Source organism: Tamandua tetradactyla, chromosome 5 (assembly GCF_023851605.1).
Source record: "Tamandua tetradactyla isolate mTamTet1 chromosome 5, mTamTet1.pri, whole genome shotgun sequence".
NCBI classification, from domain to species: domain Eukaryota; kingdom Metazoa; phylum Chordata; class Mammalia; order Pilosa; family Myrmecophagidae; genus Tamandua; species Tamandua tetradactyla.
Genome location: NC_135331.1, coordinates 47221523 through 47242149, shown reverse-complemented (window position 1 = coordinate 47242149; position 20627 = coordinate 47221523). Strand labels below are relative to the sequence as shown.

The 20627-nt window shown below is 35.2% G+C and overlaps 1 protein-coding gene across 16 annotated transcripts in view; it reads right to left on the bottom strand.

Moving 5' to 3' along the window:
- Window positions 1-2093: 2093 nt before the first annotated feature.
- The window catches only part of MBNL1 (muscleblind like splicing regulator 1), a 203386-nt gene continuing 184852 nt past the window's right edge, over window positions 2094-20627 (bottom strand). For 11 of the 16 annotated variants that reach the window (XM_077160822.1, XM_077160811.1, XM_077160820.1 and 8 more), the window contains 6 exons: window positions 19815-19868; window positions 18775-18928; window positions 11836-11871; window positions 11049-11143; window positions 7988-8062; window positions 2094-5513 (listed from right to left, as the gene is read on the bottom strand). In XM_077160822.1, the coding sequence (XP_077016937.1) occupies window positions 8006-8062; window positions 11049-11143; window positions 11836-11871; window positions 18775-18928; window positions 19815-19868 (396 nt within the window). In that variant the 3' untranslated portion in view covers window positions 2094-5513; window positions 7988-8005. The remainder of the gene's footprint in view (window positions 5514-7987; window positions 8063-11048; window positions 11144-11835; window positions 11872-18774; window positions 18929-19814; window positions 19869-20627) is intronic. The other 5 variants (XM_077160817.1, XM_077160814.1, XM_077160815.1 and 2 more) reach the window with 5 other exon arrangements.

The window sequence follows — 20627 nt, the reverse complement described above, 5'->3', positions numbered from 1 at the left end:
TCCTGAGAACATGAGAATCCAACTCCTGAGAGATTTGGAAGGGAAGGTCTGGGCCAGCACTCAGCCAGTCTGGGTATAGCTTCAGATGCACCATCCCATCCAAGGGTTGCTGATGCCCAGGTCCCCTTCTGGGGGTGTTGGGGGCCACCCATCACAAAGTTTGGGCCCAGAGGCCGGGCCAAGCCTGGCCATGACAAAAGGGCCACTTTCAATGAGGCCCAGTGTGTTGTTGGCAGATCAAGAGAGTTCAGAGCAAATAAAATCTCTTGACATTTGAATACCAAAAATGCACTTTTAGGTTTTGTCATGTTGATTTAGATTTAGCACATTTAGAACACCTAAAATGGGTATGTTCTAGGATTTCAAAATTCTCTAAATTCTTGAACAATATCGTAACATATCCTACCCCCCACCCCCAGAAATAGTGGAATACCTCAAATGTCAAAGCAACTGCTTCAGACTGTCTTCAGAGAGTTGAGTAATAACAAATAGAAAAAAAAACAAATCTTGTTGCTGCGGGTCTCCCACAGGTTCACTTACAAACTTAAAAACTACAAGTGACTAGTTTTAAACGAAGGAAGAGCTGCTGTTCAAAAGTGTGCTGTAGAAAAATGATGGATTGCTATATGTCCCTGGCTTTTGGGTTTATTTCAAATTTAAACTCCATGAGTGCCAATCTGGAATGAAAATAACAGCTCTAGAAAATTATTTTGTTTCCCAAAAGAGAAAGAAGAAATAATGGCTTCTCAAAAGAGGGTCCCATCTTGTAACCTGAGGACTCACAGGGCGTCCTGTAGTGATAACTCCTTTTTGTCAGTAGAATGAATTTCTCACACACCATTTCAAAGACACATGTATAAGCTACGTTGATTAATAAAATAAAAGTTATAGTATTTTAAAAGCTACAGTGACTTTTTTTGGAGGGGGTGGTGGTGCATGGTCCAGGAATTGAACCCGGGTCTCCCACATAGAAGGCAGACATTCTAACCACTGAACTACCCGTTGCACTCTACAGTGGCTTTTTGTTATTGTATTTTTTTCGATTAAAAGATATTCTAATTGCTGCTTTTGATGTTATTCAAAAAGGTTTTATGAATTCTACTTTAAAATCTCATCTCCAGGGCAGCCATTCTCTTTTTGATCACTGATTCCTAGAACAGTTGGGCCTACTGAGAACAGCAGAAATGTTCTTTGGAACTCAACCAGTGATGAAATTGTATTAACTATAAATATTGTACCGATATATATATATATATTTTTTGCATGGGCAGGCACCAGGAAAACTGAACCCGGGTCTCTGGCATGGCAGGCGAGAATTCTGCCTGCTGAGCCACCATGGCCCGCCCCGCACTGATTTTTACTGCAGTCACGTTTTGGAAAGAAAAAAGTGTTTGAACAGAAAGAAGAATTTTCAGCCTATGGCCATATCTCAAGTGGCACAGTCAACATAAAGAAGCATTAAATGATCAAATCTATTCAAAAGGGAACTGACCTTCATCGGTTATCTGGAGAAATGGCAAAACACAAAACTTGTATGGGATACCAGTCCTCTCTCAGATCAAAATTTTAATTCACTGTTTTAAAAATTCACACACAAACACACACATACTCAAAAGTTATGCCATAGCCTAGCTCAGATAAGTGGGAATAAATTCTTTTGCCCAAATGAATTAAGTGAATTACTGAATTCAGTAATTCAATGAATCCATTTCATTATTGAATTACTCTATTGGAATATCTGCTTTCCAGTGCTAGTCTCCTGAGGTACTCAGGCAAATAGAATTTCTTTAGTAGAAAGACAGTGATGAAGAAGTGAGAAGAGAAGCCCCTTTTCTTCCACATGGTTTAGGGAGAAAGTTACAATTATAGCAATCAGCACTTAGGTATCAGAAGAGTGGAGGGGAAAATACTAGACACTATCATTCAGATTTTTGCCTTAACTCTCAAAGGATACTTAGTGAGAAAGAAAGTAGGTGTTTTCCTTGCCATCAGTTAAAAACCAATGAATTTCCATATCAAAATTTTCTTAAAGATAATGCATGAATGCGTAAAACGCGCAAAAATAATTTACTCTTCAATCTCAGATACACAAATATAATTAAGAAAGAGAAGTTTTATTAGGGCAATTTCACTTTATTTTTCCATACAGCAAAGTCAACTACTGCAGTAATAATAAAATAAGCATAAAACAAATTGCAGCCCAAGACAAAATACATAATTTTAAGCAACTACAAGCATAAAGTAAGTCATGATTACATAATAGTAAAACCAAGCACATCTGTCCTTTCAGCAGATGAAAGTGGTAGGGTTGCTAATAAGTGCAACATTATTCACCAGCTGGAGTGAAGGCTGGATACACTAATTCATTAAACAAGTGCCCACAATCACAGTTTACTTTGAGTGCTTCTGAGTTGACAATGAAAACCGTGACATTTGAACTGCATTTTCTTTTTTCACCTGCTGAAGGAACAGGATCCTAAGCAATTAAAAACAATCACATAACAACTATAGCTACGGTGTGCTGTTTGGTTTGCCTGTTTATGGTTTAAATTTTGTGACAGTCAATACTTGTTTTGAAGATTTTGTGTGTGTGTGTGTGAACAATAAACCACTGAAATTGTCAGAAACTGATTTGAATAATATATGTCCTTAATATAGTTCTTTCTCTCATTTTTTTTTTCTGAAGTTTTAAACATGCAGTAGTTTTGAAAAATGTAAGAATATCTGATCCATGATTTCACCTTAATGGTTGAAGTACCTGCTATTTTTTTTTTGGTAATGATCTTCAGGCAGATTTGGCCCAATGGAGTTTTTGTCAGTCATGAGATCTCGGAAGGATGGCATATCTTTCCAGCTGAAAAAATCCTGGCAAACTACAAGCTGTCCACAAAAAGCAAAGCAACATGTTTGAAGGGGTATGGAGTGCTAACTCTGTGCCACTTTTGCAAGCAATTTTGCTCAATCTCATTTTATTAGCCTTAACAAAACTCCTTGTAATTATAGACGTTTTTATTCAAAATAAGATCTTACTATTATACAGGTTTCTCTCTTTTGACTATATACAGAAGTGCAAAAAGTCAACCTCCTCTCTAGACGTTCCAACATGCTAAACTGCAGCATAATCGACCCTCAAGAGTTCGCACACGCACTATAATTCTCGTTACGTAAACTTTGAGTATTTGGATTATCAACAAAAAGTCCCTTGTTCTATTTATTGATTATGCAGCTTATTTATAACAAGGCCTGATATTCAGGGATTTCAAAAATATTAAACAATACTTTAACATTTGAAATGGATACAGTAGAAAATAAATTTTATTCTAATATCTAGGATCTAGATCTTCTTATAATAACTAATTACAAACAAAATAAATCATCAAAATATTACTCAATTGTCTGCCAGGATTGTTGCGATAGCAACAACTTAACTTCTTACTTAGCAATGATTATATATTTATAAGATATCCATATAAAAGATCTTTGTTCTTTTAATGAAAACTAGACAAGAACTAACAATGACTGACATTCTTACACTGTAATATTAAACCAGTAAAATATAAATCATTTAGTTAACAATAATACGAATATTCATGACACTACATGTAATTCAAAACTGAGTATGTTATGAAGGAAAAACTACTTTAATTTTTTTTGTATTTTGAGAAATTCATCGGTAAAATCTAATAAAACAATATTCTATAAACTGAAAATGGTATTCAATTGTTAATAGAAAATGAAAATCTAATAAATGTAGGAAATGAAAAACTACATTTTAACAAGAAAAAATAAGTAATATTCTATAATGTAGCTAACTACAATAACATGTGAAGTCACCATTACTCTCTTAACACGATTGAAATTACATTGGTATGGGTTCCAACCCGTAATGTAATAATCTAAGGCTTTAATAGATGTACAGTACAATCAGTAAAATCAACACATCAGTCTTATATTAGAAAGCATCTCTCTCAAGCATAAAAACTTGCAGTAAACTTGGAAGTATGGAAAGTTCTATAACTGAACTTTCACCTCTCCCATTCCATACTTTAACTACCAGTGACCTGGCCCCTACTTCAGCAGTTTGTAGAACTGCTGACCAGAGCAAAAATATCCTTTACTAGCTGCAACATCCAAACCACAAAAAAGGAATTCCTTTGGATGAATCCATTCTTAAAAACTGAATGCACATCTATTTTTTTTTAATTTTGTAAAAGGCTTTCTAAGGCTATAAGCAGTTAATCTGAACAAAACAAAACAAAACAAAAAAAAATCACATATAAAATTCACCCATGTACTTAACCCACCCAATTACTAGGTTAATTAAACATTTCCCATTTTCATATTTTGGTTTATCATGCATCTGATGACAGTGTTGCTTTCTTCTTTGTTTAGAGTCACTATTTTGAATGTGACTGTGATGAAGCATTTAAGCAAATGTGAAACCATTTCTGCAAAGCATTTATAGTCTTTTGACTTTTGACAGAGGCTATAAATAGAAGCAAAATAATTTCCTCAAACATTTTTTTGTTATCGTGTCTCAGAAATGGCATATCCCTTTTGAATTACATGTTATACAGTATAGTATGCATAAATATTACACTACAATGAATTAAAATAATTTTATATATATCTATTATATATATCTCCAGTATGTGTAAGTTTTATCTGTATTGAGAGTCTGTGTTGTGCTGTCTATTGTTACTGTAACGTTAATTTGCCATTTCTGAGACAGCTTTGGTTTCCAAAAAAAAAAAAAGAAAAGAAAAATGGTGCCCTTTGACTGATTAGTACTAGCAAATAAGCAAGAAAAATGTGGCTCTGAAAACAATAACACTGAAGAAATAATACTCTAATTTGATGTACAGTCTATGGCACTTCATGAGAACCCTTAACAACATGGTACTTAAAGCCATGATGTGCTTTAAAAGATACACAGTTGTGGTTTTGCTTGGCACATTCATCTCTGTCAGATCCCTCCCTCACCACGTCTTACAGTCTATTACATTAAAAATATTACTCTTAAACAAAAATGACTTTGCATGCACGCTCTCACCTATAATGGCAATTTTAAATACAAGGTGCACCTTTGTTATTTGTAAACCTTGAAAGAAATAAACTCATTTTTAAAAAATTATATCTTGGTCTACAGACGTACCAATACATAATAGAATCATGGTTACACCAGTCTGTCTTTTCAAGATGGCATGAATATATAGGAAATTAATTAGGTATGCATGTTGTAATGCATAACTCTGTGCTAGAAAAGAAAGACGATCTTGTTCTTTTAAACAGGAATATCACCTCAGCACGAATATCAATTAAATGTACAGAGTGGATGGGCAACAGTGTGCAGTGGGCTCCCATGTTGTCTTTTCTTCTGGTTAACATGCAATATGTGGATGTCTTGTGGCTGAGGGATTTGTGTGTGTGTCGCTTGACAGTATATACAATATGGCTAATGACCTTGTCCTTTACTCTGACCAAGCACGCTGTCCTCTCCTCTTTAGTATGATCTACAAGGGAAAAACAGAGATCATCTTGGTTAACACAGACAATACTGAAAAGCATTTTCCGACATGATATTTCACATGAAATTTTCTCTTTCTCGATTTAAACAGTGTGTTCACATGCATCTTTTTTCTATCTTTATGTAAATTAAAAAAAACAATTCTCAGATGATAATGGCTCTACTTTATCATCCCTATGTGAATGAAATGACAGGCACAGTCTACTAAGACCACAGATTTTATGCTAAAAGTACATGAAGTTCACAGAGTAAAAAGGCATTTGCAGAATTAAAGGACATACACTACCATAATGCCTTTTTTAACACTATTATTGTGAGGCATAAAAACTGAAATCTGCCTCACTTCTTCAGAACATTTTGGTAGGTTTCAAGAGTCCTGATTTGGCCTATTAAATTAAAATCCATGCACCAATAAGATCTATTAAATAGGATCAACTATATTTGGGAGCTTGGTTAATAAAGTGTAAATTCTGGGGAAAAAAAGTATAATATTTTAAGTGACTGTTTTGTATAATCTAAACTTCGGGACTATTTTTCCACTAAAGCTAAGGAACATAAAAATCGTTCCTTATGCTCTTGATGAACTATTTGTGAATTAATGGTTTCAATTTTTGCATGAAATTTTATCTTATCAGGGAATTTTTACATATTAAAAGTATTCTATAGAATATAACCTTGATAATGAAAGAAATCACCATTTTTTTAAAACTCAAAAACCAGTTTAAATATCGCAACTCTTCATGAAAACAAGCCATCATTTGTCCAATGGGCAGAAAACCAAGGGCCTAAGCTTCAATGCAGACAAATCTACTGCCTGCTAATTACTAATGGACATATGGTCATTTCATCACATTTCCAACTTGGATTATTGCAAAGAAATAGACACAGTTAAATACATATATACCAAACATACCCAATTGACTACAATTGCTTGAAACATTTTTTTTTAACATGCCAAAGGAAAACTCTTTTTCAAAATTACACACTATGAAGTAATGTGCTTATTCTAAAAATGTGGCTATTAGAATAATGAACTTTTTATCAGCACAGCATTGAGAGAACTTATGAAATAGACAATAACCCGTTCCAATAATTTAATTCAGATTTGCAGCATGTTTTTGGTAGCATTCCAGTCGAGACCATCATTTCTTTGTTAAATGGCTCTCAAACTTTGTCACTCTTGCTGTGGATTACTATCACAACGGCTCATGAACTGGCTTTTTGCCACTATCTCCTGGCTTCACACAATGTCCCTTCTCCTCTTTTTTCTATGCAATGATGCCTTCATTGCCCAAATACACCTCTTTTCTGATGCCCTCGGGAAGGGCTGCTCCTTCATCTTTGTTCCAAGAGAAAAAACTTGTTCAAGTTCTCTTATTTTAATATACTATCCTTAAATTACTTCCACATTGGTCAATTCATCTTTATGTCACAGGAATGGTAAATAATGCATAGTAATATCAAAAAATCATTTGTAAAAGTGTTAATGAACAAATGAATGAATGGAAGCGACGAAGAACGATCACCCATCTTATTTCTCAGATTCAGTTTTAAATGTCTTGCCTCTTTCTAAACACAAAAGTAAGTATCTAACATGCTTCTGAGCATATTGATAAAACATATTCTCCAAGGATTAAAAATGGTCACCTTTGCAAGTATCTAAGAGAATGTTTCTGAAGGCAAAACACGAAGACCCTCACACCATGTACTGAGCAATGGTGATATTTTCAGAATTATATAGTCCTCTAAAGTGACTATTTTGAAGCACCTAATGTTCATTTGGATATGCAGATGTGTGTGCACTATGTAGGTAAGTGTGTGAATATATTTAAAGTCCGACTCATTAGGTTTGAATGACCTCGTGTAGGATGAAGCATGGGGCAAGGTGTATATGTATTCTTATTTAGGATTAATCAAAAAAAATAAAAATAAAATAAATGGTGATCTACAGCAGGGGTCAGCAAATTACTGCCCATGGGCCAAATCTATCCTGTTATCCATTTTTGTAAATAAAATTTTACTGGAACACAGTCATGCCCATTCAATTGCATATCGCCTCTAGCTGCTTTCATGCTACAATCACAGAACTGAATAGTCACAACAGAGAATAGTTCCTGCAAAGATTAAAGGGCTCACATGGTCAAAAATATTTAGTATCTAGTCTTCAAGAAAAAGTTTGCCAACAAGTCATCTATATTTTCTACTTACTTTTAACTTGTATTTTTTAAATTCATGCTTGTATTTATTTCTAATATGTAATAAAAATAAAACATATTCCTTTGATATTTTGCACATTTAAGTGACATTAACATTTTATTATAAATCTGCATGTTAAATTCCTCTAACCCATAAAAATGCGATCCTTTCCAATATTCTCTGAAATCTTACAAATTTTTCTGAAATTATCTTAAAAAGGAATCCTTTATGAATATACAACTATCTATTACATAATGAACTTACTGTTTAGTGATGAAAATCCTACATCTGGGTTACATACTTGTGGCTAGTCAGATGTTCGGCAGATATTATGGGTATCTAGCAAATAAAAAATTATTTAATGAATGATCCATGCAAGCAAGCCAAGAACGAAGAGATGAAAACATTTTAATACTAAATTTTTTAAGAAAAGTGGAACTCAGCTGTGAGGTGATAGTCTTTATCTGGTCAACATAATGGGAAGTTAATGTAAATTTAAATGCCAAAGTAGCAACTAATTTTGTAAATCCTTATGTTAAATACTATTCTATAAATGTTACCAGTTTTTAGGAAGTAAGAGATGTTAAACTACCAACAGTTCATGCAGAGCAGTAATTGAAAGAAGCCCTTTTTGTTGGCCTACACACATACACGCCACACACACCTGCGGTTTCAGTGATTTAGGAATCCAGAAATCAAAGTAGGGTATGTCTGACCTATTTTTGGGCAACCAATTTCTAACATTTTTGTCTGTATTACTGTGTCTAATATTTTTTTTCCAAATTAAAAATACCAGGTAAGAATTAAAAAGAAAGAAATCAAAAGAACCAGATATGACCATCAATTCACTATCACAAAGCACTTCTGAATTCTGATTGCACACTTTATTGTACTTTAAAGGGTCAAGAGAATGAGAGAGCTTGAGAAAAGTACAATAAGAAACCAACATCAAGGTGACTTATTTCAACAGTTCAGAAAGCCAAGAACTTTCAAATATGTAACTCGATTTTCTCCAAACCTTAAATTATAGCTGCTAATCTGGGAGAGGCAGCACAATAGATTAAGGTGGTCAAAAGACTGAAAACACGGGGCTCTAATGAATGTGAAACATTTCCTGGCTGTGTGACCTTGAGCAAAGCACTTAAATACTTCACGTTTAAATTTCCTTATCTACAAAACAGCACTAATAGCAGTTCAGGGAGGTGGATGGGAGAATAATGATATCACACACATGAAGGAATCTTTTTTGTTTGTTTCAATTTAGAAGCCCTAGACAAAGTCTACATATTACCATCTACAGTCTGGAGTGCAAATGAATATGCTCCTATCTTATTCCCATTTCTCAGCTGACATCTTTACACAGTTTTACAGCATTGGCAAATGGCACGAAAATGTGCTCCAAGCATAATGAAGCTTCTCATACCATTTTTCCTGCTGCTACAGGACAGGATGTTGCACCCAACAGTGTAGAAGCATCAAGGAGGGGGCTGTCGAAACATACCAAGGACCTTCAACACCAATCGATGCAGATGAAGGGCCAGCTATAAACTTCTGCTTGCATGCAGGCTGCGTTTTGTGGCATCAGCTATTTCCAGCATTGCTAATGTACTGCAGGCATATACATATGTATGTATATGTAGATATAATATATGTGGGTATATATATATATATCCATTCCCTTCTCTTTCTTTAGGTTGTACGACAGTATGAAGACCCAAGATTATGCATGAAATGGTCACAGCAGAATGCAAAAAGTAAAGTGTCCACTACTACCCAGATGGCCGAGGGCATGTTGAAATTTGCTTTGCTATAGTTCTGCTTACACCAGCAATTCCATAGTCATACATGGTACACACAAGAGAGTTCAAAATCATTGATCTGCACCATAAATGGATTGAGTTGACTCCATTAAGAAATTAATGCCATAGATTACTTGCTAACAGGCCACATATGCACAATCCAGCATTCTTGTAAATGAGTCTGATGTTTTAGCGTAAATCCAAGGCTATTTTGACAAGCTTCTGCAAAGTTAATGATTCTTTGCCAAGAAATGTTCAAAGCTTGTCTGAAACTTTTAAAAAAATCTATTTTGGCATATTGCTTTTTGAAATCTTTAATGGCTATACTAATAGTTTAGTATAAATTTCTTCATTGTACATATACATGGTGTGTAAAGAAACAAGGAACGCTTATAGCAATAGCTCCAACTTCAGACACATTTTATCTGATCTTTCCTTCCCAATGGGTAAAATGTCGATTCCTATCTGATACTGGTTCTTCGAGATGCATCTGGCTACATTTAAACTTACATTGTAGGTTATCAGAAATGAAGTCTGGCTCTAAATAAGTCAGTCCTTATTAAACCTATGGAAATACACTTTCAAAGTATACCTTATAAAGTCAAACCTACTGACACATTCAACCAGAATTTTCTGGTACTTAATTTTAAATAAGATGAGAAAATACTGAGTAAAAGTCAATTTCTAAGCTTTAATCTTTTAGGTAGCTATTTTATTTTAAAGTCACTCTTGCACATCATGTATTTTAAATATCTGAAGCAGATCTCTTTAAACTAAAGTGTTTTGAGTAATTAGTACTCTCTAAACTTGTAAGGAACATAGAATGACATTAAGTTTACCATACTTCATTTCTTTTTCTTTTTTTCTTTATCAATCTCCAACATTTATGGGAGATAATTATGGAAACAAAAGCACTGAGGATTTGTTTTCCTTTTTTTCTTCCCACTTAAAGGAGTTAGAATTGAAGCTTAGGGATACTGGACAGAAACAAATTTATTTTGAACATGCAATATGCTTATCAAACAAATCAAACTATTATGATAACTTACCAATGAGCTCTATTTACAAGAGTGGTCATTTGTGGCATTTGTGATAAATTTAAATATTTTGCCTTTTTATTAAGAATTTAGGCAGGCACTGAGACAGTTTATATACCAAATGTCTGTCGATAATAAAAACGTTCAAATTGACGGCACTTCTGATCGGTCAAAATATCCTTGTTCTTGGTTGAGACCCAATGAGAATTGCTTGTGTAAATAATCATTTTAGTAGCTTCAGAAATGCAGCTGCGACAACTTTGGAGCACTTACAAACGGCATGAAAGCATTCGGCTGCTCATCAAAGAAAGAATGTGTAGGCCAACAAGAGGTATCTTTGAAACCCCATGCTTATGACAGCACCCTCTGCAGCCCTCACGCACACAGCACTCCCACTAAACTCCCATGGGAAATACACGTGCGAAAGGCCTGCCGGATGGGGCCCTATTAGGTTTGGTTTTTAAGAAACAAAGCTGTAAATTAGCAAACCTGGTTGGCTGTGGCTGTTGCAGCGAAGGGAACACTTGTGGCAGGCGTTGTTGCTGCGGACACAGTGGCGGGCGTAGCACCGTGCACCATGGGAACTTTCGGAGGGAAAATCAAATAAGCAAACATACAGAAGAGTGTAGCAATATGGAAACCATGGCAACACGGAGTAGGTAATTGGGCATGGTATTTATCACAGCAATAAGCCATGTGACGGAACATCATCACCAGCGAGTGACATGCAATCACAGCGCAAAGCAGGACAACATTCCAAGGAGAAGGAGGGGAAGAGAGATGAAAGAGAAAAAAAAAAAGGGGAAAAAAAGCTTGTTACCATCAAATCAAGAAAATCGACACAAAACAGGCTTAATTTGCTAAGTCAAAAACAAGAATTTTATATAGTGTTCATAGACAGTCAAAAGCTAAGTCAAAACACAGGTATTTACTTCATATATACAGTTATCAGTTTGAATGAAAGTATATTTTCTTATTTACTATTATTAAAAATATACAGTATATTACTTTTATGAGATAGTTTTTTTTTTTTACACACCAGAACTCATAGTCCAATCAAAATCCACCAAAGGTGACCAAGGAAACGGTTGTGTGTAAAGAAAACATTTATGTGAGTCCATGTCAATTAAATAGAAAATGGCATTTAATTGACAGGTGTTAGTACAAGGGAAATGGACTTGCCCAATAGATACAAGTTAAACTTAGTAGTGGATTTTGAGGGGCTGTGAGGTGCACCAAAGGTTTAAGATAATCAAGAAACAAAGCTGGCACCTACCAACACTTGTAGCGGGTGTCATGCACAATATTGAGCCTGCCCATCATGCATTGCAACAGGAAGGTGGATTTGAAAAGGGAAAAGAATTAAAACATCCCATCACACGTGTAATTAGGAAATTCATTTGAACAAAGAAGAAAAATTGTTATTATGGGAACAGTGGCATGTAACTGTCAGCACAATCAAATCATACAATAGCACAGTGATCAATTAGAACTAGTCTCAAGTGAAGATCGAAGCCAGTTAACTGTGTGCGGGTACACTCTGTTTCTCTCCTAACTACCGCCTACAAATAAAAGTAGTTTGTGAAAAAAAAAATTTAAACACTCTTATTTCTTTTAAAAATAATATCGTAATTTGGTTTGTGTTTTTAATCTGGTTACTCATCAGCTGGCTGCTTTGCTACTTCTTTCTTTGGCCTATGAATGTACTAATTTTTTCTTTCCATTAAGCGCATATGAAACAGACATCATTTATTGTTAAAAGGCTAAGTAACACAATGCACAAAACTGACTGAACGATATAATGAAACCCAAACATTCGTTTTCAATTCCTTGGTTTTATTTCCCTGTTCACTGTAGTAGCAACCACAGGTTATGGGAGGTATAGTGATCATCCATACAGGAATTTTATTTGGAGGGATACCAAGCAATAAACTATACATAAAAGAAAGTGAAACATCTGCATTTTCTCAGTTTGGAATTTGGATTTAGGAACAACATTTAGAGCAGGGTATAATCTCTTATAAGGCCTAAACTGGTTTAGTGAGCAGGCATCTGCTACAGCAGACTGGTTTTCACTGCTATTTAGACCCTCAGGACTTCTTGGAGTGGCAAATATCCCACAGAAATTCATAAAAAAATTTCTAATCAGGCTTTAATAAAAACCCTGAATGGGAGATTATGAAGTTATACAGGTCACATATAGGGTACCAGCACCAGGAGCTACAATGTTCACAATTCTTTGGCCAAGGAGAGTAAACATAAATATTACAGATCTAATCTGTTCTCTTTACCATATAAATATTGAAAAAATCTAATTTTAGCAAGCTTAGGACATTTTCCCATATGCAGAACTACTGTTTTTCCTGTGAGATTAATATAGATGTCCAAGTTTACCAAATGCTTTTAAATTTCTAAGTCTTGGCACATCCCATTTAAATACTAGCAGCATCTGGGATGAACATTTGTTAGAAAAATATCTGTCAATTAAATCTTATCAGAGATGGCTCTGCAAAACAAAGCTGCCATTGAGAAACACAGATTACTTAACTGGCATCCCTGTAACAGCTGCAATTAGTCTGTTATCACAATCAGACTGTGGGCACAGTGATCCGTGATTAAACTCGGTAATGGAGCTAGGAAAGCGTCCTCTCAGGTGGAGTAGTATTACACTGACAGGCATTATTTAAGACACTTGAAGATCTATGCCATTTACTACTACTACTACTACTACTGCTACTGCTACTGCTGCTGCTGCTGCTGCTGCTGCTGCTGCTACTGCTACTGCTACCGCTACTGCTACTGCTACTGCTACTGCTACTGCTACTACTACTACTACTACTACTGTGTCAAAGATCTTGTGAAAGACAACAACAGAAACAAACCAGTAACAACAAAGAAGTTAATTTAAGACAGTAGAGCAAGCAAGATTTATGAAATCATTATCTCCCTAACAATAGAAGGACTAGAAAAGTGAGGATGAAAAGATGAATGAAAAGGATAATGAGGGATTTAAGGTTTATTAAAGCCAGTTTAAATATCGTACAGGTTATATGCTTTTCCTTTCTTCTTATTATGCTGCATTTTGCCTATTGTATTTTATCCCATGCAGAATTAAGCCTGCAGATGTTGAAAATGAGCTAACCTTATATTCTCTCTCTAGAACCCTAAAGCTTTTAAGATTTTAATTTTAGTTTGGGTTATCTTTCTCATTAACATTATAACCAATGCACACAGTTTTGAAAGGGATTTGCAGCAAATAAACATAAGGCAGCAATGAAAATACTAGCCAGGTGCAATAACTCACAAATATGAAGGCATAATGCTGTAGGACCCACTTACCAAAAACAAAAATCATTTTTGAAATGACCATTATATCCATCTTTACTTCAGACAGGCTGATTTACTAATAATGATGCACAGATAGCCAATTTAAAGTTTTCCTCAATTTCAACGCAAGGCAAAATTTGAGTGAATGTATTTGTTAACTTCAAATTTCCCCTGTGAAGATACTTGTGTAGCAGAATGGTGTAAGAATGCGCTACTTTAATCACATGGCTTTTAAAATTAGATTATTTAAGGGATCATCTGCATAAAGACGCAGGAAAAGCATAAGATAAATGCATAATTAAAAATTACTTCTAGGAGAAGGGAAAGAAGCAGAAGAGAGATAGAGTTACAATGGAGATTTGGTGGGAGCTTGGAATTTAGATGTTATAATTCAAGCCTGTTTAGACTTACTATGATAAGACTTATAAAGCTGATTTATGGTGGCTTAAAAATAATTTGCATAGTTTTAGGGCTAAAAGTTTACAATCAGTTGAATAATTCCTAAAATTGACTCTCAAAAAAGAGGAGCTTACATCACTTATTTCGTTTCTACTTAATCTTTTGCATTCTACTCTATTGCACTACCGAATTCAAGAAATAACCATAAATAAAACCTATTGCATGCCTCCTATGTTCCAGGCATTATTCTATACACTTGTAAAACTGATTTCAGAGAATGTGCTATCATTGGTGTGCTTAAAACTCAAACATAACCCCATGAAATAGTTGCCATTATTTTCCCCATTTTACAAGTGAAAAAGCAAAGGTGTAGGGAGGATATAATCTGTGGTGGAGCTAGGTTTGAAAATCAACCCTTTCAACTTCCAAGCATGATTTATAGTCACTATGCTAGAACTTAAGTAAACCTCCCACACTGCGATTATAAAAAAAGTGGCGAGATCACTGTTTGAAATCTTTGTTTCCTCTAACAGCCATTCCATCCCCCTGTATCCCTACCACCACCACCTCAGAAGATGTCCTGGTCTTTTGCTTCCTTGTTTCTGGTACAATTGCGATGCAAGTTAAAGTGGAAATTGCTTGCAGAAAACTTATTTTTAGGTCTTTTTAAATCATAAGCCTACACCACACTGATTGAGGGCAACAGCTGCTAGGAGAGACATGAGGTTGCTTCTTAGGAAGACAGACAGGCAAAAATGGTGATGGAGAGTGAGAAAGTTTCCCCAAGACTCCGAAATTGTGGGCAGTTTGCAGATGCCATGAGTAGTGGGGGCATGAAGCCTATTCTTTCACAACAGCCCTGCAGACAGCAGGCTCTCAAGGGCACAGGCTGCAAGTGAGCCTGGGGGTGCTTAGCCTCGGGTAAGGGTGCTTGTTTTCAAGGCAGGTACAGAAGCCCTGCAGCACCTACCATGAAGAGGTCGTGGAGGCATGGACTAGCAGTGACCAGTGGGGATTGAAGAGTGGAGAGGGGTAGCTTGTCTGAGAATATTGGACTTTAGAGGACCTCTTTATTGGAGGGAGGAGAAAACAGGAGATGGTGAAGATGGGATTCTAGAATCCCAGTAATGCCTGACATGCCTATCCAATCTAGTGAGATTACGATTTAGAATGGGACTTAATTTAAATTCAATTAAAGAAATTAAGTCGATAGAAGTAAAAGTCTTATTTTAAGAAATGTTTAAGAGTTTGTAAATACATGCTTATTTGGGGGGAGAAATTTATACTTACAACATAAGCAGAGCCTAAAGTGTGTCTAACCTGCATGAATAATCAATTTAGTTTTGAAGGGTGAACGTAAAATAAATAAATATTGTGTTTTTAAAATTTGAAAAAAAAACAATGTGAACTTAACCTAAAACTATTTATCTTTAAATGAGATAGCAGGTCTAAAAAGCCAAGCACGGAGTTAGGTGATCAGTAAGTGCTATTTCCATTCTCCCAAACCCTTTCATAGGTCTTTATGTAAGGAATTCATTGATAGCGACAGATTGATTCCAATCTGCCTAACTAGAGTTTGAGTTTTATGTAATTCTTTTTTTTTCAATATGGCAGGTACTGGAAATCGAAGCCAGGTCCTCTGGCATGGCAGGCAAGCATTCTTGCCTGCTGAGCCACCGTGGCCCGCCCTTATCTAATTCCTACTAGCCATGCACTCAGGGCAAATCACTGGATCTCTCCAGGCTCAAACTACTCATTGGTAAAGTAAGAATCTTAATGCCCATCTTTTGAGGTTGTTATGAGGAAGAAATAAGATAATGCATGTGAAACTCCCAGTGTAGATTGGCATACAGAAAACACTCCACAAAAGATGGCTCTTTGAACAAAATGTATGAGAGAACTTGATCTAAGGCAATAAGGAGATGTGGGGCTTGAGACTGTAGAGCATGTTCACTGTCTAAAGGATTTACATTTAACTGTTATTTAAACACTTTTAGACAAACAAAATATTTCTGGGTATTAAGTTAAGCTCTGGGGTCATGAGTGAATTCCTCGGTATATAAATACTGGTTTACCATGTGGCAAACAATAAATGTTTGTTCAATGAATGAACGGAAAAATGGTTGGATGGATGGATGGAGGAGAGAAAAAGAGGGAGAGAGGGAAGGACAGCTATTTGCTTAGAAAGATAGCTGGGAAAATGGATGGAAAAATAGATGGCTACGTACCACAGAAGTCCAATTCTGTAAAAGTTACGGCACACAGTAATTTTCCTTAGCTGGCTGAACCATCCAGGAATACTGAATTTTCTGCCAGCAACTTAGTCTGTATAAATAGTCACCTGTTCTAAAGATTTAGCCAACCATGCTTTATTGTAATTTAAATGAAACAGGCCTACACATCCCTGAAGTTATTACTGAAGCAACAGACTTTATAGAGTCTTAAAACTCTAAGCTGCAAAAAGCATGACTTCCATTTTCTTCCCATCCCTATAAAGTCTTCAGAATACATCTTTCAAATTATCATAATATTGTCAGATGGGATGTTCTGATCTTATAAATCTTCTGTACTATTTTTCTGAAGAATACTATAGTCTTCAGAAAAAAAAAACTTCTTTTTCTCCCACCTATTGTACATGAGATTATATATAAATTTGTGACAGGATGGATTTCCTTAGTTCTACAAAACTAAGGAAAACCAAGTTTTTTTTAAAACAAAAATTGAATTAGTTGCTAATATATTGGAGATTTCATGTATCAATATCCAAAAACATCAGATAGTCTAGCCACACTGGACATCGAGGCCACTGGGTTGAGTTGTGCAGGTGTGCAAAAGCAAATTTAGGAGGCATGATGTACACAGACTCTGATGTAAAGGGTATGCAGTGCACAAGAGGTCCAACTGCCAGGCACATATTCCTCTGAGGCAACAGAAGTCTGGGGCTGAACATCTGCCTTTCCCTTTGGATTGGGCCTATGCTCCCCAGTTCCTCCCTCAACCCAAAGGAACCCCAATTTACTTCTTGCTTCACTTGCACATGTTTCTGTTAAAGGGCTTATGGTAAGCCCTTTAACAGAAAGGTAAGGGCTTATTTACATGCAATCCCTGGAAACTTTGTCTAATAATATGACTACAGGAAAACTGATGGCTTGGTTTTTGGAAACAGCATAAATCTAGGGACATGGTATTTATAAAAAAGCAAAGATATTCATTTCTGTAAATCTCTGAAAATGTGTAGGTCAAAAGAAATGTAAGATTATAAAATATAAATGTGATTTCTTTTCTTCAGAATGCAATGAATCCACTATAGATCAAGATGATTTAATTTTTATTCTAATATGGACAAATTTCAACTTGATACTATTTCATATCTTATCTAGGGTTCCTTGGATATGTTACAACAAGTGGAATATTTTACATGTGAATGACCAGTTCTTAAAGATGCACTGTATAAAAAGTTGTATCTTGGCAGTAAAAACTAATGTGAGCACACTTTAATCTTTTGTTCTTGATTCAAAAAATGATGTCACAGCAGTCCCAGTCAATATTGCATATTATAATAGTATATTACTATATAATAAAGTAGCTGGATCTTTGACATTACTAGTCATTAATTTAATTAATAAATATAAAATTAATTTTAAAAATAAATCTCTGAGCCTATGCCATTTTTTATAAAGTTTAAGATACAAAAGAGAAAATATGATTAATGTTTCTGGTGAGCTGAATTGCAGAATTAAAAGGAATTTATTACGTATCTTCTGAAGTAAAATGAGAGTGGGTAAAAACAGTAAATGACCAGGCAATTAAATAACTGGTCATTCCAGTTTTTTTAGATTTTAAATCCCTCTGAATAAGTCCTAGAGTATGTTTATGTGACTGTGCTGAATTCACAAAGGAATTTGATTTCACTGAATAATAAATGTCAACAGTACTGGGCATTTACAGCTAATTCAATATTAGCTTAGGAGCAATAATAATTTTAAGCATCTATTGATTGGTGTCAATAAGAGCACTTTTAAGATTTTATGTGCTAGTCAGTTTTTATTCTCCACCTTGAAAACCAAAAGGCTGAAAAATAAAAATCAAAACTGAATGTGTCATTTCATATCATTCCAATCAACTCTATGGAATCATGAAGGTAAAGGGGTCTTACAGCAGGAAAGTATCATAAAATAGCTTGACAAACATATAACAGTGTTGAGGAAAGAGAAAAAAAAAAGAACCACATTTCAATTCCAAGTTATGTAAACAAAGATAAATCTATAAAACACCTTAATCTCTTAGTCCATATTTCATTTATGCTAAAATTCCTTGCCTTGAAGGTAAACCCCCTGAGATGCCCTGGGAAAGTTTCTATTGTTGACCATCTTACCTTAACAAAACCTCATCTATGGTTAAAAACAATTTAGGGTGGGGCTCATCTGCCTTAGCAGTAGAAATCTATGTGGCTGTCAGATTCATTTATTAACCAATCCCAACTCCTTACCTGGTGGGAGAAACGCTGTATGCTGTTGTAACTGCATGTTGGCTAGAGCCTGTTGGTATTGGAAAATACCAGTGTTAAAGACTGCGGTGGCACCGTTGGTTTTTTCAAGAGCAGGCCTCTTTGGTAATGGGGGAAGTACAGCTTGAGGAATTCCCTGTTTAGTGAACGAGTATAAAAAACAAATACCAGTAAAAAGAAAAAAAGAAAAAAAAAGAAAAATCAGTTGAAGGCTAAAATTGTTAGGAAGCATGAGCAAGCAAGCAGCAGAGCACTTAACTACCCAAAGGGGAGGAAAACAAAACAAAAAAAAAATTCAAAAAAACAATTAAAGAAAAAAGAGCAAGATAAAAGCTTTTAAAGGAAGCATTATTTTTGTTCAAACCCAAACCCCACTAGTAGAAGAGCACATGTTATAATGTGTTAAAGTGTTTTAAGTCCCATAATGCTTCAGGCTTTCTGTGAGAAGCCACTGATTTGGGAAAAAAAAGAAAAGCTGCACTGCGCACTCCATGAGAATCGACAAGTATAAGCAATGTTAATAGTTAATTGTACAGAGTGACTGAAACATAAAATAAAATCTAACCCCACTCTGTTCCTCCCCCCATATCTATCTAAACATGCAAATGTCCCAGAGCATGCAAGTTTTTTTTTTTTCTTAAACACTGGACTATAAATACTAAAAAAGTATATAATTCTACCACTAAAGCCATGCTAACCAAACAGGCACATAAATATACAGTCAAAAATACACTTTTAATGTCCTCCAGGTATTTCGTTAGAACATTCTACAATGTACTTAAACTGAATGTGGGCTGCTGGGCTTTCGGATTCTTTCATTGTATGATATCCGTCCACGCTCTAATATGATAAGAGTCTTTCCATATTTGGTCAGGAAACCACACTCAGTTTTTCATTGTACTTTACAACTTTATAACAGAAAAAAGGAATATATATATATATCTATTTTTTAATTGATAAAAAAAAAACTTGTATCTACAATAAAGCTACATGCCAAGCTAAAAGGTGAAAGGTCATAGTACCAGGTCAAAGGTTGCCTCGAGGGGTCGCTTCAGTGATTTGACAGCCGACTGAGTCTTAATTAGCAGGCAGCGAGCACATGATGGCAATGGGCCAGTGGGGTTCAAGCGCATTAACATAAACAGCAAGCAGAGGTGCATCATGGGGGCAGCAGTGCATTTTTGGGTAGGTGAGAAAAAACAAATAAAAAAACAAATCATCGGAATGCCATATACAACGAATAACAAGACTAAGCATGCACAATAAAGGCACTACTGAGTTGTTATTGGGAGGATAACCCCTCTTTGTAGTTAATTACAAACAAGATACTCTAACAGAAAAAAAAAAGAGTGAAAGGAAGAGAGGAGAGAGTCTTGCCTTCTGTATTTTTGCTCAAGTATCCATAAACACAGAAAAGACCTCTCTCGTGATTATTTTACTGTGCTATGAAATTCCACACAGCATTTTAGTGACTAAGTTATGTATTTATGTAAAAAAAGGACAACATTAAAACGGCTAAGCAAAGAACAAAGAATGGACCCATTAAAATCAGCTCTGGGATCACAGTAAGATTTATCTTAAGAGTATAGCTTAGTATCTATTCTAACTGTTCCAGTTTCTAATTTCCTGAGTATCAGGGACTTTCTACCTATATCTAATGGCATAGTCAAGCTTCTCTCGTTTTACAGCTATGTTTATGCCACCGTATTATTTAAGACAATCTAAATAGCACACTGTTCAAAATCTTGTAGCTAATGCTAAAAACGATTTTGTTAAAGCAATTCTCCTAAATAGTTCCAGATGGTTATTGTTAAAAGCAAGATATATGTAAAGAG